Raw genomic sequence first — 18,418 nt, forward strand, 5'->3', positions numbered from 1 at the left:
AATCTTGACATCTTCTTTACCCAATTCCTAATTTATTGTAATAAGAACTTGCCTTTATTTAAGTAACACACAATGTAAAAATTGATGTTATTGTACTGACTAGATTGGGGGAAGGGACCTGATGACAGGTAACAAGATTAGTAAGGTTCTGAAAAGGTCAGAATTGTACTGAATTACATTTAGTACAGATTGCCCCGTGATCATTTAATCAAACAGTGTTCGTATTGTCTTTGTCCCTGTCCACATATGTGATTTTTGAGCTTGGGCTGAGAAGGAAATCATGATTCTATCAGCAACATAAGGCACATTGATGGTAAAACTCATACATTATAGCAGCTTTTTGTTTCATGCAGTATTGCGCAGACAACTTTGAAGAAAAAAATCTTTTAAAATTAATGTAAAATCTCACAGTTTTTCAGTTACAAACAGGAGTATCCTTGTTTTACACTGAATATGGCAGGAATTAATATTCTGTTATATAGAAGTACTTTGGCAAAGTTAAGATTGTGGTTCCGATTCCTCATTCCCAGTTTTTTCTCCAGATGGAAAGATGAACAGTTTTTGGTACTGAATTTTTTTTAAGAAGAAAGTTATCATTTATCATTAGATAATCTATTCAGTAAATGCAATGATACACAAAAATGAAGATTTTTCCTCAGATTTGAAATTAGGTTTTAAGATATGAAAGAAGAACAATTTGTAAGTAATGTTTATTTAATAAAGTAAGTTTATTTTGTTTAGGAACAAAAATAAACCTAGTGAAACTTTAGAAACTTTGATGGACATCTGTTGTCCTACATACAATTGCATTAAAGAATAGAATTTATTATAAATTATTTTATCTGGTTTATTGTTATCCAGTAAAATGAATTTTTCTCTTTTTATGTGTAGTTTTATGAGATTTTATACATGTATAGATTCATGGAACCACTGTGAAACTCAGGATACAGAACATTTGCATCACCCCCAAAAATTCCTTCATGCTGTCCCTTAATGGTCACCCTCCTTTTCTAGTAACCCTGGTAACTACCTATGTGTCTCCATCTCCGTAGTTTTAGCTTTTCAAGAATGTCATATAAATGGGGTCATACAGTATATAACCTTTTGGGACTGGCCGTCTTCAGCATAATGCCTTTGAGTTTCATCTAAATTGTTGCATGTGTCAAACATCCTTTTTGTTGTTGAATGGTATTCCATTGTGTAGGTGTACTACACATTGGAACTATAAATCATTAGTTTATTTGTTGACCCATTGAAGGCCATTTGATTGTTTTCTAGTTTGGGCAATTATGAGCATAAACTAAGTAGTGGAATTTTTATGTCATACAGCATTTTATCTATTTTTTGATTTAAAAATACTTTATATATTCAAGGTTTGGTTTTGAGCCAGTTGAATTTCCTTCAGGTTATTTTTGAAACTCTTTCTTCCTACGTCTGATGTAATATTTCATCTTTCATCTTTGTCATTTTTTTATTCCCCCTTTTCTTCAGATTACTATAGGTATCTCCTGTTATTGTAGCCCAGAATCGGTCCTGCTTTTATATTCCTCCAGCTTCGTTATATGATCCGTCTTATGGGATCTAGTTTGCTACTCGACTATTCTTTACTATTTGCAGAAGTCATTCAGATATATCTTGCTGTCCTCTTTTATTCAGTTGTGTATATCTTGTTCTCTGGAGGTCTTTCCAATTAGATGTCTTGTTAATACTTTAATCTTATCGTGCTAGAAACAAACAAACAAAAATTCCATGGCATCTTTTCCCTTCTGCAGCTTCCTTATCATACTGCAAGATAATTTCTTAATTTCACTGTCACTCTCCTGCCCCACATGCAGACAGTAATTAAATCTAGCGTTTGCTATTTGATCATCACCAAAATTCTCATTCTGTTTAGATTCTGCTTGCTTCATTTATGTACCATCGTTTGCATCTCACTGACCTTCCAACTGCATACTTCTTTTCATCCTAAAGCCAAAAATAAAATCATTTTAAATAAAGAGCATTCTGCTTTTGCAGGTCATTTACTGATGTCCTCTGTTTCAGTAGAAAGGCCTATATTGGGACTCTAACTTCTGTTTCTCACATTGGGTAAATTTTATTATCCTTTCAATAGGACCTTGACTGCCTCTGGGCCTTCTGTTCAGGTGACCCCCATGCTTCTGAGTTCTTAGCTATTAGACTCTCTTTTCCCCTTTTATATGTCTTTGTTTTCGTACAGCTTCTCATACCCAAAAGCGGGGATAACTGTTAGTAAGGAGGATACAAGATGTATTTGTAGGTGATAAGATTATTTACCTAGGAAATTCAAAAGAATCAGATTTGTTTTTAAAAACTTAGATATTATAAATAAGAGAGTAAAGTGGCTAGATAAAAATAAATATATAAAAATATATTTCCTTCATACTTCCATATTGTTTCTGAAATATAATAGAAAAATCCCATCACAACTGCAATACAAAAACAACTAGGAATCTTTATGAAGGAATGAAGGAATTTATACAACAAAAACTATAAAACTTTATTGGGAAGCTGGGAGCAGTGGCTCACACCTGTAATCCTAGCACTTTGGGAGGCCAAAGTCGGAGGATCACTTAAGTCCAGTAGTTCAGGACCAGCCTGGGCAACATAGTGAGACCTTATCTCTAAAAAAGAAAAAGAAAATTTTAAAGCTTTACTGAGATACATAAAAGTGTTGCATAATTTGAGAGACATTGGTTCTTCTGAAAAACCCAATATGCTATAAAAATGTTAGAATTTCCTAAACTTAGATATTTAACCTAATTTTAATCAGAGCTTGGGTTTTTGTCTGTTTCTTTCTTATTTGTTTATTTTTAATTGGTGGAGGTTTTTCCCCCTCTGATAAAATGATTCTGATATTCATTTGGAAGTAGACATGGTTGGAAATAGCCAAGATAGTTTTGAAAAAGAAGAAAGTATAGAGAAGAGCTTCTTCAATGTACTACTGTAAAGTTGCAGAGATAAAAACATCTATGAATTCAGTGAACAGAGTAGACAGGCTGGTAATAACCTAGCATACGTTAGAGTTCAAAGCCTGGTAGAGATGGCAGCTCAGTCAACAAAGAAATAAGGGATTTTTTTTTTTTTTTTTTTTTGACAGAGTATCGCGCTGTCACCCGGGCTGGAGTGCAGTGGCGGGATCTCAGCTCACAGCAACCTCTGCCCAGGTTCAAGTGATTCTGCTGCCTCAGCCTCCCAAGTAGTTGGGATTACAGGCGCCTGCCACCACACCCAGCTAATTTTTTTGTATTTTTAGTAGAGATGAGGTTTCACTATATTGGCCAGGCTGGTCTCGAACTCCTAACTTCGTGATCCACCCACGTTGGCCTCCCAAAGTTCTGGGGTTACAAGCATGAGCCACCACGCCTGGCCGAAAGGAGGGATTATTTAGTCAACAAAGCCAGGTCTGTTATTTGAAGAAGAATTAGTTGGCTTCTCACTTCACTTGTACCATACACAAAAATAAAATACCAGATAAAGAATTATAAGTAAAGCAAAAATTTAAGAGAAGAAAATGGGTGACCATTGGCGTCTGTAATGGGGAACAGTTTTAAGGATAAAAGTAATGAAAATATTATAAAAATAAAAATTGATGCTGGCTGTTTAGTAGAAACAAAAAATCCCTTTCACTTATCAAATATATACCATAAATAGGCTGGGCATGGCAGCTCATGCCTGTAATCCCAGCACTTTGAGAGGCGGAAGTGGGCAGATCACCCGATGTTGGGAGTTTGAGACCAGCCTGGCCAACATGGTGAAACCCCATCTCTACTAAAAATACAAAATTAGCCAGACATGGTGGTGCACATCTGTAATCCTAGATGTGGCAGGCTGAGGTACAAGAATCACTTGAACCTGGGAGGCGGAGGTTGCAGTGAGCCGAGATCCCACCACTGCACTCCAGCCTGGGCAAGAGTGAGACTCCATCCAAAAAATATATGTGTGTGTGTGTGTGTGTGTGTGTGTGTGTATATATGTATGTATGTGTATATATATGTGTGTGTGTATATATATATATGACAAATGGCAAACTAGGATAAAGCATTTGCAACAAGTATAATCCCCTAATGTATAAATCATTTTTAATAAATCAATAGGAAAAGCTCCTGAATTTCAACAGAAAAGGGTACAGAAGACATATCAAATAATAAGAATAAAATTACCAATGGTTAAAAACATGATTTTTTAACAGCACCAGCCTCTTCAGTAATTAGATAAATGTGATTTAAAAAACAACAGAAAGGTACCATTGTCCGTCTATCAAATTGAGAACTACTTTTAAAGTGTTTCTAATATTCATTACTTGTGAGACTATACCAAGATAGGCACTGTCACGTATTGTGCTGGGGTTATAGATAAAAACCTTTCTGGAAAAGTGTTTCCTATTTCAAGGACCTTAAAATACTTAGCATATCTTTTAACCTAACAATTTGCCTTTAGCAAGTAATCATCTATATTGTCAGGAATTTAAGTATAAAAATGTTCATTGTAAGCCGGGTACGGTGGCTCACATTTGTAATCCCAGCACTTTGGGAGGTTGAGGCAGGATGATCACTTGAGTCCCAGAGTTCAAGACCAGCCTGGGCAACATGACAAAATCCTGTCTCTACCAAAAAAATAAAATATTTACCAGGCATGGTGGCATGCATCTGTAGTCCCAGCCCCTCAGGAGGCTGAGGTGGGGGGTTTCTTGAGCCCAGGAGTTTGAGGCTGCAGTGAGCCTTGATCGCACCACTGTACTCCAGCCTGGGCAACAGAGTGAGGTTCTGTCTCTACAAAGAATGAAAAAAGAAAAGTTTATTGGAGCAACATATATAATACTAAAAACTTAGAAATAATTAAATATCTAACAGTAAGGAATTAATATGGAGTAGGAGGGTTAAACTGTGAAACCATTCATATGATTGAATATTATAGCGCTATTAAAAAATCATATAGGCATGGGAAAGGGTTTAAGATAATACCTGGACTGAAAAACAGGATGCAAGGTATTATATAGCTCCATTTTGGCTGAGTTTTAGATGATTGTGATTTCTTTATTTTTTGCTGTTTTCCCATATTTTCTGTAATTATAGATTTTGCAATTGGAAACAAAAATAACCATTGAAAATTGTTTTCAAAGAATAATATTCAGGAGAATACAAGGTGTAGTAAGTTTTCAATATTCAGTTAAAATATAGAAATCCATGGACTGTTAACAGCACTTACCTTAAGGTGATGCAATGTCATTCATTTGTTGTTGTTTTGGTCTTTATTGATGGGATGTTGTTATGTGGCCCAGGTTGGTCTTGAACTCCTGGCCTCAAATGATATTCCCACCTCAGCCTTCCAAGTAGCTGAGATTACAGGCACAAGCCATGGCAAATGTATATTTTTATTTATTTTTTGGTAATTGGATCTCACCATGTTGCCCAGGCTGGACTCAAACTCCTAGGCTCAAGCAGTCCTCCAGCCTCAGCCTCCAGAGTAGCTGGGACTATAGAAACATACCACTCTGCTCAACTTTATTTTTAAACTTTATTTCTATTTGTTTTACAACTTTTGCTCTGTTAACACATCTACTCTTAGAAAAAGTTTCTTAAAATTCTCTTATTAAAACAAAGATTAGGCCAGGCATGGTGGCTCATGCCTGTAATCCCAGCACTTTGGGAGGCCAAGCTGGGTGGATCACCTGAGGTCAGGAGTTTGAGACCAGCCTGACCAACATGGCAAAACCCCGTCTGTACCAAAAATACAAAAATTAGGCAAGTGTGGTGGCATATGCCTGTAATCCCAGCTACTCACAAGGCTGAGACAGGAGAATCGCTTGATCCCGGGAGGTGGAGGTTGCAGTGAGCCGAGATTGTGCCATTGCACTCCACCCTGGGCAGCAGAGCGAGACTTCATCTCAAAAAAAAAAAAAAGATTATATTCTTATCAGAGATTTCATGGATACTAACCATACTTAATCCTCAGTCTCATTATGCTCATTTAATTTTTATTATCCATATGTTGTCGTATTTAGGTTATGTTCATTTTTCACCAGTTTCGTTAATTCCCAATATGTTTTTGTTTGTTTTTGAAACAGAGTCTCACTCTGTTGCCCAGGCTGGAGTGCAGTGGTGCAATCTCAGCTCACTGCAACCTCCGCCTCCCAGGTTTAGGCGATTCTCCTGCCTCAGCCTCCCAAGTAGCTGGGATTACAGGCACCTGCCACCATACCCAACTAATTTTTGTATTTTTAGTACAGACAGGGTTTCACCATGTTGGCCAGGCTGGTCTTGAACTCCTGACCTCAGGTGATCCATCCGCCTCTCTCTCCCAAAGTACTGGAATTACTGGCGTGAGCCACCACGCCAAGCCATGTTTTTTGTTTATAAAAGAAAAAGAAAATTTCTAGAGTTCACTTATTCTCTGATAGAAGACTAAATTACTTAAATATAAATGTTAGGAGGTACATGTTAAATTAACCTAATGATTTGTAGCATTCAGAGGTATTCATATCTGTTAAAATTTCAAAAGGTACAAACTAATTTCTTTTAATGGTGATTCTACGTCCAGTAAATTAAGACAGAAATCATTATGCAGAAGAAACAGCACCCCCCTTAACCATGTTCTTTTTACGAACTGCCTCTGTTCTCACTTTACTACTAGGAAGAAATAATGTGTTTTCATGTGATGTAAGTACATGTGAGTCATGTTGAGTTTCTTCTCATTTGTCCAATTCCCAGGCAACCTGTAGGTGGAGTTAACCTTTAGTTACATAATATAACAAAACAAACATTAAACCTACTGCTCTGGGACGATCATCTCACCAAAACTCTGGGAAGATCATCTCACCAAAACTCTGGGAAATGGGAGGGTGTTGCCACTGACTGACTGAATAAAAGTATCTGACAAATGTAAGAGTTCTTGCAAATAGTGAGATAAGAAATGTATATAAATTATTTGATGGACTGTTTACTTTCTCTCTATACACACACACTATGTATCAGTATATAATGTGTATTTTTGTTTTATAGATATTAAATATGAGGTTCTAGAATGAGTTTTCAGTTTGCAGAATTCTGAGAATGCAGTTCCAACACCTTTGAGAGGACAACCACCAGGATTGCACTTTCGACATTAGTCAAAATGAAGCGAAGTCGATCTGTTGAAAGCTTTGTTTTGCTTTTCTGATTAGTTCATTTAATAAGACATTCAAATTATGATCTTTAATTTCTTCCCTTAATAGCTTGGTGCTAACAGTGGTTTGCACATCATCATCTTTGATGAAATTGATGCCATCTGCAAGCAGAGAGGGAGCATGGCTGGCAGCACGGGAGTTCATGACACTGTCGTCAACCAGTTACTGTCCAAAATCGATGGCGTGGAGCAGCTGAACAACATCCTAGTCATTGGTATGTCTGCTTTTTAAAAAAGTAGTTTTCTTTCAAAAACATTAGCCCTAGGTTCTGAATTAAGATGTGTGTAGGCTTATAGCTCACCCACAGATGAAAAATACATATGAAACAATGGAATGCAGTGGTTTTCAAACTGGGTCTTGCAGACCTTCAAGGGTCCTCAGAGGTGCTTTCAGGGTCAGTGAGGGCCAGGAAGTGTGTTTCAGATCCTACATCACCATTATAACTTCCTCTTTTAGCTGTTTTATGTACTGAGCTGCTTCTGAAGATGACTTCTGTGGGGGTGGGGGGGAACACCCTGCTGTTTTATGAAGTCTGAAAACCACTGGCCTATGAAAAAGAGAAGGAACTTTGGAGTCAGAGAGATTGTGTCACTTTGCCTCTCTATCACTTTAACAGATTATTTACTCTTTGAACCTTACATTTTCTTTTTAAATATGGGAAGTCTTCATTACATTTATATTCCTTTGGCTCATACATAGTGAAATACAAAGCAAAATTTCCTTAGCTTGTTAGGGAAATTACTATTCTTACATATACTAAGAGGACATTTGATTTTATTTTTGAACTCTGATCATTTGTTGTTTTGTTTTAACATTGTGTCCAGGAATGACCAACAGACCAGATCTGATAGATGAGGCTCTTCTTAGACCTGGAAGACTGGAAGTTAAAATGGAAATAGGTAAGGAGATCTGTCACTGATTGGGTGTGTGGTGGGGGAGTGGAGGCATTTAGAGTTCATTAACAGGAACAATGTCATATGACTTAGTTTTTTTTTTAGAAAAGGTTTATATCATGAGAAGTAGATGTTTACATGGTTGAGTACCTACAAGAAAAACATTAGGATTATAATAATCTCCTCTGGGCTGGGTGCAGTGGCTCACACCTGTAATACCAGCACTTTGGAAGGCTGAAGCAGGCAGATCACTTGAGGTCAGGAGTTCAAGACCAGCCTGACCAACATGGTGAAACCCTATCTCTACTAAAAATACAAAAAAAATTAGCTGGGTGTGGTGGTGCACACCTGTAATGCCAGCTACTGGGAAGGCTGAGGCAGGAGAATTGCTTGAACCTGGGAGGCAGAGGTTGCAGTGAGCCGAGATCGTGCCACTGTGCTCCAGCCTGGGAGACAGAGCAAGACTCTGTCTCAAAGTAGTAATAATAATAATAATAATCTACTCTGATGGTGCTTTCGAGACTAGGAAAATGCCTATTTTATTTTTAATTTCAGGCTTACCAGATGAGAAAGGCCGACTACAGATTCTTCACATCCACACAGCAAGAATGAGAGGGCATCAGTTACTCTCTGCTGACGTCGACATTAAAGAATTGGCCATGGAGACCAAGAATTTCAGTGGAGCTGAACTGGAGGGTCTGGTGCGAGCAGCCCAGTCCACCGCTATGAATAGACACATAAAGGTCAGGAAAATCAGCTGAACAGATCATAAACGTTATGCCAGTATTCTTTCTCTTTCCTTTCAAGCATAATCAAGGGGTAGGGCAGTGCTGACTTTTGGTGGAGAAGAGATGGTAAGAGGAATAAGAATTAATTGTCAACTGCTAAGTCTTTGGAGTAGCAGGAAGGAAGACAATGTTTGCATCCACCCTGTAGCAACCACTGACTCACCTACCTTAGGTTGTCACCATCTGACAGACAGGTGAAGTGAAAATTTTGAAGAAGTGTTTTTAAATCTTTGTGCCATATTAAGTTGTAACATGTCAGAAGAAGTTGGAGTTTCCATGTACTAGAATTATGGGGGCTGCTTCATTCAGCAGCTATACTGAATACTTGATGTTTTCAGGGTATTGGGCTGGAGACATAAAGATAATAAATTGTGAACTCTTCCCTCAGGGAGTTCAGAGTCAGGAAGATGGACATATTTTCAAATTAGTACAATAATATTGTAGTTACCATGGTAGAAATACACACTAGGATACTTTTATTTTGATAAATAAAGTGCTCTTCATCTTCCATCTCTTCTCTCCTTCAGGTTTTAGTTACCACCTGTAGACAGATTTACTGAACATATCTGTCTCCCACTTTCAGATTTGTACTAAATACCCTCACCTAGATGTTTTATCAGGTCTCAGATTTAATATTCCAAAACCAAATTTAGTGTCTTTTTACTACTTTCCTTTCTGCTCCCATTTCTCTGTTTATCCCAATTTTCCAAGCTTAAAACTTTAGGATTATCTTTGATTCCTGACACTCTACTGTGCCCTACATCAAGTCACTTGCTAAATTTTTTCAGTTCTGTCTTGGTAGTGTCTTTTAGTTCTCATTGCCACTACCCACCTTCTCTTTGATTAACCTTCCTGTTTCATATCATTCAATCCTTCAGACACTTTCAATGATTCTCCATCATTTACAAAACAAAGTCCAGGCTTCTTTTGGGTCTTTTGGATCCTCTAGATCTGACCCTAACTGGCCTTTCCAAATGTACTCCTGATCATTCTCCATATACTTCAGCCAAACATAAATACTTACCGGTCATCAGACATTAATTTATTTTTCAAGCTCTCTGCTTTGGTTTTGTTTTTTGTTTGTTTTTGCTTGTTGTTTTGGTTTTTTTTTTTTTTTTTTTTTTTTGCATCACTGAGGATCTTTGTCCTCTACGTTTACCTATCTTTTCATTACCTGGCTCATAGGCTGCCACTGTCCTCATTTTCCCTTTCAAGAATGATACATTCTTTTCCTTCTTGAAATAGTAATGTATCATTTATGGTACTGTCAGTTGACTTGATTCACAGTAGATTTATTTGGCATCTACTGCATGCTAGACCCTGTGCTAGGAGTTGATACTCCAACTGCAAAGAAGTAAAGAGCCGCCTGTCAAGCAGCCCACAGTCTAACCATCCACATGCAGTAATAGAAAGTACATGCAAGGCAAGGAAGTGAATGAATGTCAGATGTGGTCAACTTGTTGGGTGAGAGAAACCTTCACAGAGGAATTTGGAATTTTCTGGGTGGATATGCATGTCTGTTGGTAGGGTAGGGCCTTTTAGGTAGAGGACAACATATGCAAAGGAGGAGAGACACAGAATAGCATGGTGTGTGGGGGTAGTTTAGTATTGCTTCAGCATGGACGTTAGGGGAGGGGTGGTAGAGAGAGAGATTGTGAGGGATAAGTCAGGAGACTAAAGCAGGAATGGAGCACAAAGAGCCTTTTATACTCTGCTAAGAAGTATGGACTTTTTTCTGTGAGTAGTGCTAAGCCATTGAGTTTTAAGAATAGCAGTGACATAGTGTTAAAACATAAGATCACTCTGGCAGCTGTGTCGAGTGGAGTATTTAGAGGAGTGGAGTTGGTGAACACAGGACAAGAAGGGGAACTTTTATAACAGTTCAGGCAAGAAATAAAAGCCTGAACAATTTGGTTGAGTGTGTTGTAGATATTTGGGTGTATCCTATCACTGGTTCTAGACCAGGAGTCCAGTTAACTACCAGTTTTTATAAATAAAGTGCTTTCCTGTAACACAACTACACCCATTAATTGTCTGTGGCTGCTTGCATGCTACAATGGCACAGCTGAGTATTTGCTGCGTGGCCCACAAAGCCTGTTTTACTGCTTTTATTTTATGTACTATCTGCCACTTTACAGAAGAAGTTTGCTGGCCCTTATTCTAGACTTTAAATCCCTATCTTACCTCAGAGTGTCCCACAGTACCCCAAATAGGTGTAAATAATGAGCACATGGTAAGTGTCCAGTAAATATTTTTTAAATGAGTAAACTTACATAGATATTTTGAATCAAACTCTATAATCATGATTTCCCTACGTAATACAGGTGGCTTTGTTCTAGCTCAAGAATGCCAAAGTTTTGGATGGTGTGGGAATATTGTATTGGGTCTTTTATAGAATGGATCCATTCAGGGACTATGTTTATATTTTTCCTCCTTGCTATAATGTTTTAATAAGAAGAGATGGTGACTTCAAGAAAAATGATGTAAATGATGTGAAAATTGCTCCCTACCACACTGATCTTTCATCTCAGACCACATGGGTGCATCTTAATATAATCCACAGTAACTATTTACTAGTTGTCAGATTTTTCATAGGCATTGGCACCTGTAATCCCAGCTACTCCGGAAGCTGAGGCAGGAAAATCACTTGAACCTGGGAGGCGGAGGTTGCGGTGAGCTGAGATTGCATCATTGCACTCAGCCTGGGCAACAAGAGCAAAATTCCCTTATCTAGTCATTTGTCATTTTAACTACAATTATCCCATCCCAAAATGTCACTTTAAGCCATTGTCTCGGTAAGAAACATGCTTTCTTCAAGCATATATAGGTTTTATCTACATACGAGGCAATGAGGAATGGTGGGAAGATCTTAGATATCATAGTCAGAAGGCGTGGTTATGCTTTACGTTTCTTTCACTTTTTGTTTCTCACCTGTCAAGGGGAAATACCTATCTAATCAGATTTTTATGAGAATGAAAACAAATACTTTATGTAAAAGTGCCTTGTAAACTCTGTAAATGATAGTTATCTCCATTTTTTATTATTGGCTGATTTGAGAGGATATTAGTACATCCTTTTCAATATACGAATTTCTGATTTTTATTGACTCTTTGTAGTTACATTTTTTCTAATTGTAAAGCTAAAATGTTTGCCATGATTGTATAGAAGGTATTATCCTTCAGATTGGCAAGTAAGCAGTAGTGCACATAGTTCACATGGTTTCCATTACTTTATTGTGTGTGATTGAATTATCTGTAAGCTTCGGGTGATACATATTGACTTGTGATCAATACCCCTTGTACCAAACAGCTCCTAATTTTTCACAATGTCAGTGGAATAACTATGTAGGCACTTTAGGGATGAGAAAGCTATGTAAGACACTAATCTTAACCCCAAAAAGAAATATTACTAACATTTCATTTTCTGCATTTTAAAAAATCTGCATTATCAAAAGGTCTTTAAACACTGTTTTTCCAATGACTACTCCTTAGATACGCAAAAGAAATACGGTTTTAGTCTTCCCATTGCTGTAGATGTTTATAGCTTTACTAATAGTGATTAATGAATAAATATTTAAATTGAAACTTATGATTTAAAGTTGTTACTGAACTTTAAAACATTCACAACATACAACTGTTATGATGTTCTTTCTTTGTATTTTAAAAAGTCATTATTAGTATTATTTTACTTCCTCTTCAAAAGATTGAGGCCTAAACAAAGATTTCATCAGATGGACTAAACAAGTCTTTCCTGTTAAACTGTTTTTTCAGGTTTTCTGAAAGAAGTGGAAAATCTGGTCACAAACACCTGTTGTTCATGTCATTTGCACTTGAACGCATGATTGCGGTCAACTAAAATTCATGTGACATTTGATTGTTTTTATCTTGAAAGGAATTTCTGCTTCAGGTAGAGAAGATTCATAACCCAAATTTTTTCTCTAATCTGTTGTGAGGAAATAAACTGAGGACACACACACACACACACACACACACACATACACACATTCTCACACACTTTCCACCTGAGTCAAAGCTCTAAGTTATGTTTGCAGAATTTCATAAAATTATTTCTTTTTTTTTTTTTTTGCAGAATTTTTGATTGATTAAGGTCATTCTACCCTTAATTTAAGAGGAATGATAAGAACTTTGAAAGGTCAGATTTAAAAGGTTATGAAATTTAAGGGTGACCACTTGATATTTGCTAGTGTTGAAATACAAGTTTATTAGTTTCTGCAGGTATAAGCTGAAAGATGCTGCCTCTTCTATATTGATTAGCTGTTATAAATAAAATGTACAAAAATGTTGCTAATTCAAACAAATGAGAAAAGATTTTCTGAACGAATAAAAATTTGGAATTGTAGACTTTTTACAATAAGATTTTACACATTTTGTTAAAAATGCTAAACGTTGGCTAAAAGCAGTCCTTATAAAATTTATTTTAATGAGCAGGTAGGAATAATTTACAACTGGAGTATTGATTACTTAAAATTATTCAATTTCTAAAATTCTTTGTATGCCTGAAAATGGCTTGTTCTGAAATACTTCTTCCCCATAGCCGTCTTAATTCACTTTTAAGAAAGGACTTAGCAATTAATTGGGCGAGTCTTCTCTTAATAATTGGCAAAAAGTCAAGTTTTATACCAGCTTCAGTCCTGAAATCTATCATATTTTTTGGCAAATGTTGAAAGATGGGCAAGATTTTTCTTTCATACTGTTGTATGATTCTGTCATTTGAATTCAGTTTTACTATAAGAGAATCAGAATGTGAAATGTTATGGTAAAAACCTAGGCCGGTGTAGGAAAGAGGTGTTTAAAGTGAGACTGGTAGCTTTGTTAGGGTTTTAATGTTTCAGTCAGAGCTTCTGTCTTTACTTTGGCCTGAGAGTTTGTATCTTGTAGAATCCTTTCAGATGTATCAAAAGTTTGAATCAGAGTTAAAACTTTTATATAAGGGTACCTAGGAAGGAAATCCTGTATCTGCCTTTTATAAATTATAAAAACCTCCAGGTTTGTATAAGTAAAAATGAGATAATGTGATATGATGAAATGAGATAGTATATATGAACATACTTTATAAACTATAAAGAACTATAGACATTTATATATTATGAATTATCATAATTTTTCAGGGAGATGCTTGTTTCCCTTTACACCATTTTTCTTTTTTCTTTTCTTTTTTTTTTTTGGAGATGGAATTTCGCTCTTGTTATCCAGGCTGGAGTGCAATGGCGCAATCTCAGCTCACCGCAACCTCCGCCTTCCGGGTTCAAATGATTCTCCTGCCTCACCCTCTCGAGTAGCTGGGATTACAGGTGTCCACTACCACACCCAGTTAATTTTGTAATTTTAGTAGAAACAGGGTCTTACCGTGTTGGTAAGGCTGGTCTTGAACTCCCAGCATCAGGTGATCTGCCTGCCTTGGCCTCCCAAAGTGCTGGGATTACAGGCGTGAGCCACCACTCCCAGCCCATTTTTCTTTTTTTAAACTTAGAAATGTCAAATAAATATGATTAATATTTATAAAATGCCTCATATGTGCCAATAAAAGCCCTATTAATAATTTAAATGTTAATTGTTCTAATTAAGTAAAATATTTGTCTCCTTTTTACTTTTTACTTTCTCTCTTTTTAAAAGTATAGAAGTCATACATGAAGGCATTTTTTTTGTAAAAGATTTAAGAATGTCAAAACATACAGCGAACAATGAGAAAGGCCATCCCTAACATTGCTTTCCTTTCCCTCTCCAGGAAAGGAAATTTCTTTATATAATATTTACATTCATACTCATATGTGCTTTTTAAAAAAAAAAAAGAGAGAGAGAAGAAGAACATTAATGGAATTATACTGCCATTTACATTTTTCACTTGCAAATATACCTTGGATAGCTTTCTGTGTCAATATATGTAAGTCCCCTTCATTATTCTGAACAAATGCAGAGTATTCTAGACTATTGCCACATAATGGAAAGTATAAGATCCATGAATACAGGGACCTTTTCTATTTTATTTACTGCTATGACTTCAGTTCCTCAAACAGTGGTTGGTGTCTTGTAGGTACTCAGTAAATAGAATTAATGAATAATTTAACATATGGATTATTTCTGGTTGTGTCTTTTGAAAATAATACTGTTGTGAAAATGCTTTACTTGCCTCCCTATGCACATAAGGAATCATTTTCTAGGGTAGCTGTCCAGATGTCTTTTTGAAGACATGGTTTCATTGTCTTCTAGTTTCTAATGTTGCCAGTGAGAGTTATCATACCAATCTCATTCTGGTTTCTTTGCAGGAAACATGTTTTTGTCCCTCAGAAAGGTTCTAGGACTTTGTCTTCACCTTTGGTGCTCTGAAAGTTTACAGTAGTTGGTCTAGAGAGATGTAGACTTCTTTTCATTTATCATCACTCACTGAACCCTTTAAACTGCAGAGGCACACTTTTCTTCAGCTGCAGGAAACGTGTTTCTCTTCTGTGTTTTATTGTTTCTTTTCTGTCATTCTTTCTGTTCTCTCCTTCCAAGACTCCTGTTAGATCACAGTTAAAACTTCTGGGTATTTCTTTTATGCTTTGTAACTTTTCTGTCTCACTTTCTGTCATTTTGTGGGATTTGGGGCAGAAAGGGAGATAAATAACTGTGTTCTGTTTGCCATCTTCATCCAGCTTCCTGACATAGTTCTTTTTATCCCACAAGGGTGACATTGTTTTATGTCTGTCATTTCATTTGTCTCATAGTCTTTTCCTAAAAAAAAGACTCATATTTCATAATTTATGGAAGGTTGATATTTATTTAATATGCTTTTGTTTTATAGTCAGCTTTTTTTTAAGATGCTCTTTTTTTTCAAAGCTGTGATACCAATTTAAAAGTTAGACTGTCTTGCTTTGTGCTATTGGTAGTGAGCCCAGTCACTTTAAAACACTTGTTGGTATCTTAATCACTCATCAGGTCCAGGCAGCTCCAAGTGCTGATAAAGGCCTTGATGCTTCTCCAGATGTCTAAATGCTAGCTCCAGGTGCAGTAAGCAGACTATTTGGAGCTGGCACATAGATTCTGAAGTACAGCATATTAATACAAAGGAAAGTTTTCCGTTCTTGGTCTCCTAGAGTGATGGTTCTTAAGCCTGGTTCAGTACCAGAATCACCTGTGGTACTTTATGAAACTATAAAGACCCTCTACTAGACCTGTTAAATCAAAATCCTAAGGAGAATGGGACTAATCGTCTGTATATCTCTGAAGGCTCTGGAGGTTATTCTGATGTGCAGCCAAGAATGGCTGTGTTTTCATCTCGATATGTATTTTCTTTTTGTATGTGTTTTTCACTGTTCTTACGTTCTGTATGTATTTTTTCTTACTCATGCCTTATGAGTAAATGGCTATACAGTGTCCCTTGGTACAGATGTGTTTTAATTTACATAACTCATCCCCTCTTGGTAGACATTAATTAATATGTTTCCAGTTTTTTTTTTTATTACAATTACTTTAGTAGACATACTTGTATATATAACTTTGTACACATTTGTGAATTTATTTTTGGGATAAATTACTAGAAGTGGAATTGTTTAGACAAAGGGTATATATATATATATTTGTGAATTTGAGGGATGTGTTTTGTTTCCAATTTTTAAAATTGCTTTAAAATACCCATAAATTTACCATTATAACAATTTTAAGTGTATAATTCAGTGGCACTAAATACATTCTTAATGTTGTGCAGCCATCACTACCTTTCATCTCCAGACCTCTTTTCATCTTGTAAAACTGAAACTCCACACCCATAAACAGTAACGCCCCATTCCCTCCTCTCCCTATCCCCTGCAACTGCCATTTTACTTTCTGTCGCTTCAATATCTGCTACTCTAGGAACCTCATATCAGTGGGTTGTACAGTATTTGTCTTTTTGTAACTGGCTTATTTAACTTAGCATAATGTCCTCAAGGTTCATCATGTTGCAGCATGTCAGAATTTTCTTCCTTTTTCAGGCTGAATAATACTCCGTTGTATGTACATACACATTTTGTTTATCCATTCCTCTGTCAATGGACATAGAGATTTCTTCCACATTTTAGCTATTGTGATTAATGCTGTCATGAATAAGACTGTACAAATATCTCTTCAAGTCCCTTTTTCAGTTCTTTGGGGTATATACCAAGAAGTGGAATTGCTGGATCGTATGATAGTTCCATTTTTAATATTATGAGGAACCACCATATTTTTGTTTTCCACAGTGACTAAACCATTTTACTTATGTTCCCACCAACAGTGCGTAAGAGTTCTGATTTCTCCACATCCTTGCCAATACTTCTTATTTTCTGCATTTTTGTAGTAATAGTCATCCTAATAAGTATGAAGTGAAATCTCATTGTCGTTTTGATATGCATTTCCCTAATGATTAATGATGTTGAATATCTTTTCATGTGCTTATTTAAGGCCATATGTATATCTTCTTTGGAGAGGTGTTTATTTAACTTCTTTGTCCATTTTTGATTTTTGCTGTTGTTGTTCAATTTTGACAGTTCTCTGTATTCTGGATGTTAATCTCTTATATATATAATTTGCAAGTATTTCAGATTTTTTAAATCTGTGAAAATATGCTTTTTAATCCTCAAGAGTTACATTCTTAAACTGAAAATATTCTTAACTATTCTTAAATCTTGGAAGTCCTTACATTTTGTTTTTATCTCTTCTTAGGCCAGTACTAAAGTGGAAGTGGACATGGAGAAAGCAGAAAGCCTGCAAGTGACAAGAGGAGACTTCCTTGCTTCTTTGGAAAATGATATCAAACCAGTGAGTATGCCCATTGAGTGATATATAGGCCAGAAAGTAATGATAATAGTAACTCAAAAGAAAAATAAGTGCCATTTACTCAGTATTATGGAAGGTTGTAACATATGCAGTTTCATAAAATGAGAAAATCTTAGTATTAGAAATATTCAGTATGAGAAACATCTGCACAATAATCCTAATGGCTGGTGATAGTACTTACCTAAATATTTTCATGATAGGAAGCTCACCATCTTGTAAGGCAGCCCATTCAATTTTGAGACTTTCCAATTATTGTTTTACTTTATATTGAACTAAAACTAATTTTCTTATTGGTTCTTACACAATCCCAAGCTACAGAAACCTAAATTTAGTCCATCTTCCATATGTCAGTTATTAGGATATTTCAAATTAACTCTCATATCCTCCTCCTCTCTGTGTCTCTCTTTCTCTTCCTTTCCTCAGCCTCCTCCAAGGCATCCCTTTTTCTTGCTCAGTACATTTAGTTTATTTAGTTTAAGTTTCTGAGACTTACCCTTTATTTTTTTTAAAAAAAAGTATTTTCTTAAAACACATTCAACATAGTCATAGCTGGATCTTTAGAATACAGTTTAAGGTTATTAACCCATTTTCCTATAAAACAACAATTAACATTTGAGTAACCATTGTTTAGAGTCCTGTGTTAATACAAAAACAAATTTTAGGAAGTTCCAGTTCTTAAAGAAGTGTGTGTTTGTTTCTTTCTTAAATGGACCTCGGGTGCACAGAATTAGATTAATCTTAATCTTTATGACACACTTATTC

The 18,418-nt window shown here is 36.1% G+C and overlaps 1 protein-coding gene across 1 annotated transcript in view; it reads left to right on the forward strand.

The window, feature by feature from the left end:
• The window catches only part of NSF (N-ethylmaleimide sensitive factor, vesicle fusing ATPase), a 161,602-nt gene that overhangs the window by 92,141 nt on the left and 51,043 nt on the right, over window positions 1-18,418 (forward strand). Inside the window, exons 10-13 of the mRNA XM_064369291.1 lie at window positions 7,232-7,397; window positions 8,008-8,082; window positions 8,632-8,819; window positions 17,543-17,638. Of these exons, the coding sequence (XP_064225361.1) occupies window positions 7,232-7,397; window positions 8,008-8,082; window positions 8,632-8,819; window positions 17,543-17,638 (525 nt within the window). The remainder of the gene's footprint in view (window positions 1-7,231; window positions 7,398-8,007; window positions 8,083-8,631; window positions 8,820-17,542; window positions 17,639-18,418) is intronic.

Source organism: Aotus nancymaae, unplaced genomic scaffold (genome assembly GCF_030222135.1).
Source record: "Aotus nancymaae isolate 86718 unplaced genomic scaffold, 86718_ANA_hifiasm-v0.15.2.pri h1tg000089l, whole genome shotgun sequence".
NCBI lineage: Eukaryota > Metazoa > Chordata > Mammalia > Primates > Aotidae > Aotus > Aotus nancymaae.